General features: G+C 54.3%; 4 protein-coding genes across 4 annotated transcripts; 1 reads left to right on the plus strand and 3 right to left on the minus strand.

Annotated features, from left to right (window-relative positions):
* Positions 1 to 3: 3 nt before the first annotated feature.
* Positions 4 to 552, minus strand: Z520_05438 (uncharacterized protein; the record flags this gene model as incomplete). The annotated part of the gene is made up of 1 exon (XM_016775941.1): positions 4 to 552. One exon carries the CDS (start codon positions 550 to 552, stop codon positions 4 to 6), a length of 549 nt encoding a protein of 182 aa, XP_016633100.1.
* An 896-nt stretch (positions 553 to 1,448) lies between these two features.
* Z520_05439 (uncharacterized protein) lies at positions 1,449 to 3,356 on the minus strand (the record flags this gene model as incomplete). The annotated part of the gene is made up of 4 exons (XM_016775942.1): positions 1,449 to 1,796; positions 1,884 to 2,960; positions 3,048 to 3,169; positions 3,215 to 3,356. The coding sequence occupies 4 exons, from the start codon at positions 3,354 to 3,356 to the stop codon at positions 1,449 to 1,451; spliced, it is 1,689 nt and encodes a 562-aa protein (XP_016633101.1).
* An 837-nt stretch (positions 3,357 to 4,193) lies between these two features.
* Z520_05440 (uncharacterized protein) lies at positions 4,194 to 7,392 on the plus strand (the record flags this gene model as incomplete). The annotated part of the gene is made up of 3 exons (XM_016775943.1): positions 4,194 to 4,496; positions 4,546 to 6,741; positions 6,814 to 7,392. The coding sequence occupies 3 exons, from the start codon at positions 4,194 to 4,196 to the stop codon at positions 7,390 to 7,392; spliced, it is 3,078 nt and encodes a 1,025-aa protein (XP_016633102.1).
* Positions 7,393 to 7,683: 291 nt separating this feature from the next.
* Positions 7,684 to 10,136, minus strand: Z520_05441 (uncharacterized protein; the record flags this gene model as incomplete). Its single annotated transcript, XM_016775944.1, has 3 exons — positions 7,684 to 9,516; positions 9,572 to 9,737; positions 9,799 to 10,136. The coding sequence occupies 3 exons, from the start codon at positions 10,134 to 10,136 to the stop codon at positions 7,684 to 7,686; spliced, it is 2,337 nt and encodes a 778-aa protein (XP_016633103.1).

Genomic DNA, 10,136 nt, shown 5'->3' on the forward strand with positions numbered 1-10,136 from the left:
TCTCTACTTGGCCAGGTCCTCGGGCTTAAGCATACCGCGCTTAATCATCTCCGCCACGACGGGCGTACCATCACCATACAGAGTCATAGCCTTGACCTTGAACCCCTTTGGGCCACTGGGGTCTTTGACGCACTTGAAGAGAAACGCGCCGGGGACAACCACATCCCACAACTTCCCCGACAAATCCGGCTTAGTCTTCTCCCCCGGCGCCGCGAGATTGGCGAACATGTTGGCGACGCCCATCATCTCCCACTCTCCGTTCCTCTCATACACGTTACAGTACCGCGCCTCGTGCAGGTGTTCAGTGAAAGGCGCATAGCCGGCCAACCAGCCTTGCCACGACGCCTCGCCGGGCGGGAATACGGTGCCGTCGGCTTTGGTGAAGACAAAGTCGTCCGTCTGGTATGTCGTGTAGGGTCCGCGTTTCATGTCCCGCTGGTCAAATGCCTCGGCGTGGTCGAAGAGGAAGTCGAGGATTGGGAGGTGCTTGCGGAAGCTTTGGGCTTTGTCGGAGCCGTCGATGTGGACGACGTAGGCTGAGACGGACGACATGGCTACTGATTGGGTAGACTGGAAGAAAGAGTGCCCTTTCTAGGGATGTTTTTAGGGGGTTAGAAATCGAATATAGGTACGTGATTGTACGCGACGAAATTGATGGAGACAGATACGTGGTCCTGTCCTTGTCTTGTACTCGGTAGGTGGGAGGGGAGATGTATCTCTTTGATCGATTGATTGACTGACAGACAGACAGACAAGGGCAACACCCATGACACAATATATATATCTATAGTGTCACGTAAATGTAAAGAGTCCATCGGTGTCTACATCCTTTCCTCAGCTACGCCATCGTTCCTTTTCAGCTGTACACATTGTGTCCATTGACAGCTCTTCAGCCGCACCTCTTCTGAGGGCCAATGTTTGGACAAGCTTTGAACAAGCCATTACGCTTTTTGCGTGTATACCCGAGTTGCCGACAAATCTCGTATTCCAAACGTGTGAGGCGCGCGCGGGCGTGGGGATTAAGGGACCGCTTGAGGGGCCAGACGATCGCACACTCGCCCTCAGATACGTACGCATAGCGCATGTCCAGCGTTTAGGGCGCTTGTGGCTTGCGGGCTCGCCGCTGATATACGAGGGAGGTCACCGTAGTCATTCCCCGAGGGTCAGCTACCGGGTAGTCTGGAGTTAGAAAAGGGAATCCAGTTCCGAGTCCCCGAGGATGCTTGGGGAAGTCAATTCACGAAACAAGCGAACAAGCGAGGCTAAGGAAGCCTTTTCCCAGCGGACCATCATGGTTTCTTTCATTCGGGTCTTGATTCGTTGATTTCGTTGATTTCGTGGCACATGTGTCCTCACTCGTAGGGTACTCGGTACATCACACCACACCACACCAGACCAAACCACATAACAATCACATCCCTAGTGTGTCTCTGTCTGTGCGTGTCTGCTCAAATGTCCTTCGGAAACCCCTCCACGTCCTGCACGTCCTTGGGCAGCACCCTCTGCCGTTCTTCCCGTACACCACCCACACCATCGCCAGCCCCCTCTTCCGCAATGGCGTCCCATTTGGCCTGGTACTCAGCCATGACCTCCTTGCTAGACGCAGGACTGACCACAAAGTCCTTGACGCTGGGCGCGGGGAAGAAATGATGCAACAGGACAAAAACCACGGCCGCGATGGAAAAGCCCACCAGGAAGGAAATGTAGTACAGGTGCGTCCAGCCCAAGGACACATGCACGCTATTGTTGACGTTTGAAATAAAGCCCGGCATCGAGGGGAAGACGCCGCATGCCCACTATGCAGTAAGAATCTTTGTTAGCTTTTCAGCGATGGCAGGGGCGGAGACTTGGGTCAAAGGTGAGAAAACGCCGGCTGTACGTACCGCTACTGGCGCTCGCCAATTGATCCCATAGGTGTACCAGTAGATGCTGGTCCTGTCCCCTCGGAAAAGATCATCCACCTTGATCTTTTCACGATGCACAATGTAGTACGACGAGATCATGAGCCCGATCATCGGACCCAGGAAGACGCCATAGCTCGACAAAACGGCCAGAAACGTCGAGGCCGTGGCGAGCAATTGCCACGGGTTGACCGCCATGGAGAGCACCGCGGTAATATATGCTCCTCTGCGAATGTTGATGTACCGGGGAAAAGTCGCGGCGAAGTCGAACCCACCGGACAGTGCGTTCCCGGGCACATTGATCCCCCATTGCGAGATGACGAGCGCAGCGCCGCCGAAGAAGCCCGCGGCTCGAGACCTGGAACCCCCCGCGTGCATCATGGCAATCAGCAAATCCGGAAGACTCCACAGCGCAGCGCCGTATCGCCTTTGCGTGGCCGCCGTGACAAGAATCCCCACGACGGAGCTGATGATCGAGTACGTCGCGGCGCTGGCAATCTGGCCCCAAATGGCATCCCTGGGCCGACGAGCGAAGCGCGCGTAATCGTTCTGGTTCAGGATCCCCGCCGCGATCCCTCCGATGGCACTGATGATGCCGTATAAGACCGCCCAGCCGATCGAAGTGTCTTGAGTTTGCGGGTGGCCGGTGATTGTGTCGCCAAAACCATCCATGGTCGCCAGAGCCCAGATCAAGAGCACAATCTCAAAGGTGAAGATGGACGCCACGGCAACGTAGAAAAACACCTTCAATTTATGCGGCCGGATCCAGATCAGGGGCAGAGATATGAGGCAGAAGATCCAGTAGGTCAGAAACGATGCAGACGTCAGTCCCGTGGCGTGAAGGTGGTTGGGGATGCGTTGTTCGAGATTGGGCCATATGGCCTCCAGGCAGACGTAGACACATTGCCCGCCGATCCAGGCTTGCACGGCATACCACACCAGCGACAAGAGGATTCGGTTGTAGATGACGAAGGAGCTGCCATACATGCCCCAAACGTAGCGATTGGCAATCGGGAATCCGAGGTGATAGAAAGCGCCCGGCATGCTGTTCAACACTATCTGTATTCATCACGATTGCCGGAATGGTTAGTATTGTCCAAATCTCTGACCGTCGTACTCAGAAGACTGCGACAGTGTACGACTTACAAAGACGGTCGACAGGACTGCCCCGAAAATTATGGCAATGATGGCCTGCCACCAGTTCAACCCTAGTGCAATCAGCGAGCTTCCGGTCATGTAAGTCGAGATATTTGTGTTGGTCAACACCCCTAAAGAGATATTAGCTGGGCCGTTTCAATGGAGAACTCGCTTACAGAGGTTGTGAAAGGTCCAAAACGTCCATGTTCGCCGGCCCTTCTCGATGGGCTTGATGTCATTGTTGATCCAGCGATTTGGGATCGTGCCGCCTTCGTACGGTACCTCAAGCTTCCTCAGGAAGCCCTCAAGGCGCCCCATATCGACGGTGATAGTTCCAGTGGGATAGAGGGAGAGCAGGAGCCGCCCACCATTGTTGAGTATGTGCAGGATAAAGCCACAATTTATAAACGAAAGTTTCCCGTCGCCGGTCACCCTCGTAACCATTGATTAATCATGTAGCGCGACTGATAACGACACAGGCGAAGATCAATTCACCATGGTTTGTGCTCGTTAGTCCCCGGAGGATCATTGCTGAATCATCTCCGTTTCGCCCATGAGGATGCGTTTGGGACCAATTGAGCTCAATGCAAACAAACAGGCGAGCTTCGTCGAGCTGGGATTTGCTTGAAGTTTTACTGGCCAGGGCGCCGGCCAAGAAGATAGATGATAGGCATTGATAGGTATTCGAATTTGGGCCAAAGACACAACCGGGGCTAGAAGATCACCTCCAAAGTTGGCCTATGAGGTTTCCCAATTAATTAATAACACTGTCGATAAGCCCATGTTCGGCCCTGTCACCTGCCTGTTCTTGATATTTCCTCCGCTCTAGGCGAGGTGGGCCCGTAGAACACCTTTGGAAACACCATTTGAACCCGCAGATCTCCGTTCGGCATCGGGCGTTGGGGGTTCTGGTGCATTTGGAACCAGAGATCATCCCAAAGTGGTGGAGACGAAACAAACTCAACCGTGTCTCGAGTCCTCTCAGTGTTCCACTGCTCGTTGCGGCTTATAGTAGAGCGACTGCGCTGGCTGCTCGATCGATATGGAACCCATATCTCAATCTTTGAGACGAATGGCCTGGGGCAGAAATATCTTGCCTTCGATCCAGTAGGCAGTGAAAGGCAACCAAGCGAGCTCTCGCTGATCACTTCGACCATGTACCGAATTGGAGTCGATGTCGGTGGAACGAACACCGACGCCGCCATTGTTGATATCAACGCACTCGATACCGATTCGCGTGGCGTGCTCGCTACATGCAAGACTTCCACGACAGCACAAGTGACGCTAGGGATCCAGAACGCAGTCAGAGAAGTTCTCGCTCGCTCGAAGGTCGACAGAAGTAAAGTGTTGAATGTCGCTATCGGGACAACGCACTTCGTAAATGCGGTTGTCGAAAATGATGCCCGGAGGCTTAGTCGAGTAGCTGTGATAAGGCTTTGTGGCCCCTATACCAGGAAGGTCGGTGCATTATTTTCCGATTTCACCAGCGATAGCTCACCATATCCAGATTCCCCCTTTTGCGGACTTCCCATATGCATTGAAGAATATCATTGAAGGACCCGCGTTCTACCTCGATGGAGGACTTGAGATTGACGGCCGGGAGATATCTCCGCTGAACCATGGCCAAATCAAAGCCACAGCTGCAGCAATCGTGGAAGCAGGCATCGAGCACGTTGCCGTTGTCGGAGTCTTCTCTGCGCTCGATCACAACGGTCTCCATGAAGAGCGATGTCGAGAGCTTTTACAACAGTTTGCACCAGGGCTATCTGTCGTCTGCTCCGGCCAGATCGGTGGAACCGGACTCTTGACCCGCGAGAATGCCACCATCTTGAACGCGGCGATTTTGGGATTCGCCCGCAGGACCATCCGAGGTTTCAGACTTGCCATGCACAAGCTTGACCTCTCGTGTCCACTGTACCTGACCCAGAATGATGGAACCCTCACTGATGCTGCGGTGGCTGCTGAACTGCCCATCAAGACATTCGCCAGTGGTCCAACCAACAGTCTGATGGGTGCCGCTTTTCTTCAGGGACTAGATCACGGTGACCAAAGACTAGCCGATAAGCAAGTCGTGGTAGTCGATATCGGAGGGACAACGACCGACATCTGCTCGCTCTTGCCTTCAGGATTTCCTCGGCAGGCGCCCAACTTCGTCGAGGTGGGCGGGGTACGCACTGCCTTCTCCATGCCAGAGGTGCTCTCCATCGGCCTTGGAGGAGGGAGTCGCGTGCGTCAATCCGCGGATGATGAGAAAGTCACTGTCGGTCCGGACTCGGTTGCGCATCGTCTCACGACTGACGCCATGGTGTTTGGAGGAAGTGTCATGACTGCGACGGATATCGTGGTAGCCTCGGGAGCAGCCCATATCGGAGACTATGAAAGAGTCGAGGCCATTTCTGAACAGGTGATTGCCGGAGGAAAAGCCGACATTAAACGACAGCTGGAACGGGCCATCGACAAGATGAAGGTCTCTTCTGCTCCCGTATCTGTCCTTCTCGTCGGAGGAGGCTCAATCATCATCACGGAGGACCTCGACGGAGTGGAAGAGTGTCTTCGACCTCCTCATCACGACTCTGCGAATGCTGTGGGAGCAGCTATTGCGAAAGTGGCAGGGGAAGTTGATGTGATTGAGATATTGGCTGGCCGAGACGAGAACGCCGCGATCGAGGCAGTCAAGAAAGCTGCAATCGCGGCCGCTGTGTCGAACGGAGCAGACGAAAAGGATGTCAAAATCGTGGAGATCAAGAAAATCCCGCTACAGTATGTCACTAACAAAGCCACAAGATTCGTGATGAAGGCAGTCGGAAGTCTTCGAGCCAGAGACTACGCTACGGTCCAGAATGGCTTCTCTAACGGCACAATCTACCACGAGCAAGAACTGGATGCTGACACGACACAAGAGGCGACCAAGGCCGAGGCGACGAATGTGCAGACGGGCAGTCTTGCGAAGCCGACATTGGGTGTCGACATTGCAAAGTATCGTCCCAACGTCAAGGACGGCGTCTGGTACATCTCTCCCGTCGACGTGGAACTGATCGCTTCAGGCGCCGGCATACTCGGGACCGGAGGCGGTGGCTCGCCGTATCTGATGGCCTTGTACATACTGGACATCCTGCGCAAAGCCGGTCCGGGAGCCATCCGCGTCGTTGCTCTCGAATCTCTCAGAGACGACGACACGTGTGTGTTCGGCGCGGGATACGGCGCGCCTTCAGTGAGCGACGAACGCATCAGCGCAGGCACGGACGTGTTCGCCGCCATCGACGCCGTCAACAGCATCATGCACATCAAAGACTTTGATGGCATCGTGGCAGATGAGATCGGAGGAGGCAACGGACTGGTGACTTTTCCCACCAGTGCACGCTATGGTCGACCCGTGGTTGACTGCGACTTGATGGGTCGTGCTTATCCCACCCTCGAGCATGGAACCCCTTATATCTATGGACAGCCAGTCCTGCCGTTTGCCACCGCAGACTGTAAAGGTAACGCGTCTGTGGTTGTGGCCGCCGAATCCAACAAGCGAGTAGAATCGCTGATACGCACGACCTGTATCGAAATGGGCAATTCGACTGCGGCGGCGGGACGTCCTCTCTCTGGAAAAGCCATCAAAGATTACGCTGTGCCCAACACGGTCTCCCAATCATGGTACCTGGGCCGCGCCGTCCACCTCGCCCGCGAATCAAAAATCGATTTCATAGAAGCCATCGTGAGCCTGTGCCCAACCCTCATGAACCCTTTTTCCTGAAGCTACCCACTGACAAAAGGCCTTTCTCATTAGTCGAGCATCACCCCAGTCAAAGAGCTCTACGTGGGCAAAATCGTCGACGTAACCCGCGACGTCTCCCGCGGGTATACAGTCGGTCGCTGCGTGATCGCCCCTTTGTCGGCCGAGGAACAAGACGACGTCGACGACCGCTCAAACCCACCATCCACTCGCCAGGAGAACGGTCACGAAACCCGCTACCTCGTCATCCCATTCCAGAACGAATACCTCTCGGCGGGTTTCATCCGCCAGTTCCCACCCACCACACCACCCGCCTCGTCGTCCTCACCGCTCGAGCTTGAGGAGGACATAATATGCACAGTCCCGGACCTGATCTCCATCCTCGGCAGTGATGGCGAAGCCCTCGGTTCTCCCGAGCTGCGCTACGGTCTCAAGGTCCGCGTGATAGGCATGCCGGCCTCGCCATTGTGGACCGGTAGCGCAGAGGGCCTGAGAGTCGGTGGACCAGAGTTCTTTGGTCTGAAGTGTAGGTGGGAGGAGGTTAGAGAACGGGGCAGGGTCAATGGGATGGGTGTGGGAGAGTATCAGAGGCCGAGAAGTGTGATTGAGGAATTCAATGTGAGCTCTTCCTGAGGAGCTTAAGAGATTTTAGTTGGCGCGGATGTGAGAAGGCCAGTATATATATATATTCGCCATGAATGACCATAGATGATATACCATCTTCGGTGTGTGTGTGCAATATTGCAAGGAGGAAGACATTGATCAGCCGATCGATTTCTATTTGACATCTGCCCTCATCTTTACCTAGGTATGTAACCATGGTTGGTTGCTCATTCACACCGTCTCCTTGTGATATGGTGGTACAATTCAAACTACCGGCGCGAATTCCCTGTCTGTATACCTAGGTAGGTAGGTAGCTAGCTATCACCCATTTGCGGCTGCAAGGGCTTTTCTCTTTCTAGGATCCATGCTCATGGCCTCGGCGGCATCCACAGCAGCTGCGTCTGGAGCGGTATCAGGCGAAGGACTCGCGGCAACCCCATTCGTCTTCGTCTCCGTCTCCTGTTTAACATTCATCTTAGAGTCAACTTCCTCTTCCTTGACAGCCTGTTCCAAAAAGCCCGGTCTCCATTTCGCGAGCACCTTACTCGTCGCCGCCCTAGCCTGATCATCTCCTTCTCTCCAGATGACTTCGATCGTATCCAAGACCATGTCTCTGACCGGCGGCCGCATCAACAAGAGGTATTGCATTGCAAGAATACACATATTGATCCTTTCGGGATCTCTCGCCAAGGTCTTGACTCGACTCAAAATCTCGCGATCGATGGTAGGGATTTCAGAAAGGAAGCGGATCAGGAGGTTCTTGTCTCGGGCGTCGAGGTAAGGGAGAAGGCGATCCATGAGGCGATTCGCCCATCGAGTGTAGTTGGGTAGATTGTGGAGCTCCGGATGCGTCTTTGCCGTCATTTTGTCCGCATACCACTCTTCCGTCAACCAGGAGATGGCCATATTGAGGCGCGGTCGGAAGTCTTCCAGGACGTACATGAATAAGGTCTGGCGGATGCGGTTTGCGACATTGGGTTTTTCTTCGGCGTTTTCTGATTTAATGAGCTGCCCGAGTCCATCCGCATCGTCTTCGTTCAGGGCATTGGCCACGTCATCGAGGCCGGTCGGGGCTCTGGTGGCCAAGCGCATGAGAATTGTTGCCCAGGAATCTCGGTCGTTACCGCTGGCTGCTATTCGATTCAAACCTAGCTGCTGCTTCGTGTGAGAGTGGCCCGCGGCCTCGAGCGAAGCAACGAGTTGAAAGACATGTCCAACAGTCTGATCCGATAATGTCGCCACTTCTGGCCCAGTCAGCGGTGGGGGCTTAGGTAGCTCGAATGGGCCCAAATCAATGGCCGGCTGGGCGAGCTCCTCCAGAGCTCTCTCTGTGGTTGATTCAACGATTGGCTCTGTACCAGTAACAAATTCAGGATCGTAGTCATCCTCATCATCAATCCCTGTTGGGCCAAGCATAGGAACATCCGGGACAGGAGTAGGTTGATTGACTTTCTGTAAGTGAGTGTATCTGGATCGGACTGCGTCGATGGCACCATCCAGAGAGTTCGAATCGACGTGTTGTAAGAAAACCGCAGTTACAGTACTGACGATGTCAGCGGGGAGCAGAGTAACATCAAATTGCTGAAGGCTGGTATCTTCGGTGAGTGTGAATAGGTGGGTATAAGTGTTCGGTGGTGGAGGCATCGGCGGAAACTTGCGAATTCCTGCGGCGATTCTCTGTCTCTTTGCATCATCCAGCCCGTCGGTAGGTTCTGCTGGTCGTTTCTGGGCTGTAGGTTCTGCAAACAACGCAGACCGTGACTGCTGAAGGCGCATGAGATATGCCTGGATCTTCTGTTCCAGCGGATGGTTTGGGACAGCTCTCAAAGCCCATCGTAACAGGGCTCTCGTTGTTCTCTCCATTGATCTTGCAATGACCATCAGTCGCGGGGTCATTGGGCCATTTGCCTGTTTCAGTGGATTGAAGTTGAGAATTGCAGAGACAATCTTGGTGGAAATCGAGGGCCGTGTTCGGATCAGAACGGCCAGGCAGTTCAGCGTCGCATCAACAAGAATAGGATCCATCGGGGTTTCCTGGAATACACTCAATAGTCTGTCCAGCAGACCGGATGCCTCAGCTTCAAGATTGGGGAGTGGCAGGAGAGGATGTGTTCGCGGGACCAAGGCGATGGAGATCTCGTTTTGCTCGGGACGCTGCATCGCGTTAGCATGGATATCGCAAGACAGAGGGCGTCGCAGGCAGACTAACTCGAGGGTCTGAGATCAAACCAGGGGTCTCTACTTGGACGACCTTTTGCACAAATTTGATGCAACAAACTCTGACTGCGATGGGAGCAGAATCCATACGCTGCAGAATGTTCAACTTCATCCGACTCATTTCCTGCCACAACGCAGTCTCTGTGGGATGCGAAATTCTAGACGCTCTTGTTAGAATCGGTCCTTTCTAGTCTTGATGCTATCTGTCCGACCACGTACACTCGTCTGAACACCAGAGGGTATAGACTAGCAGCTGCTTGTATCACACTCTTGACCACCGCAGGATCTTCTCCCGGCGGTTCCAACATGGCTCGTAGGGTGGGTAACACGTCTGAAGAGAGCTGTTCTTTTTGTGCAGTTGGGAGGGAAGGGCTCGCGAACGCCTCTGCCAGGAAATCCGCGCCCCATCTTCGAACTTCGACATGCGCAGTGGGACCGACGATGGGCAGGATCCCTGGGAGGACCTGGTTGTACACTTGAGGGTCTGACAAGGCGAGTTTACGCGCCGCTTCCAGCTGGGAGATCATCTCCACAGCCGAAGAAGTCGATCCAGCCAT

Source organism: Fonsecaea multimorphosa (genome assembly GCF_000836435.1).
Source record: "Fonsecaea multimorphosa CBS 102226 unplaced genomic scaffold supercont1.9, whole genome shotgun sequence".
Lineage (NCBI taxonomy): Eukaryota > Fungi > Ascomycota > Eurotiomycetes > Chaetothyriales > Herpotrichiellaceae > Fonsecaea > Fonsecaea multimorphosa.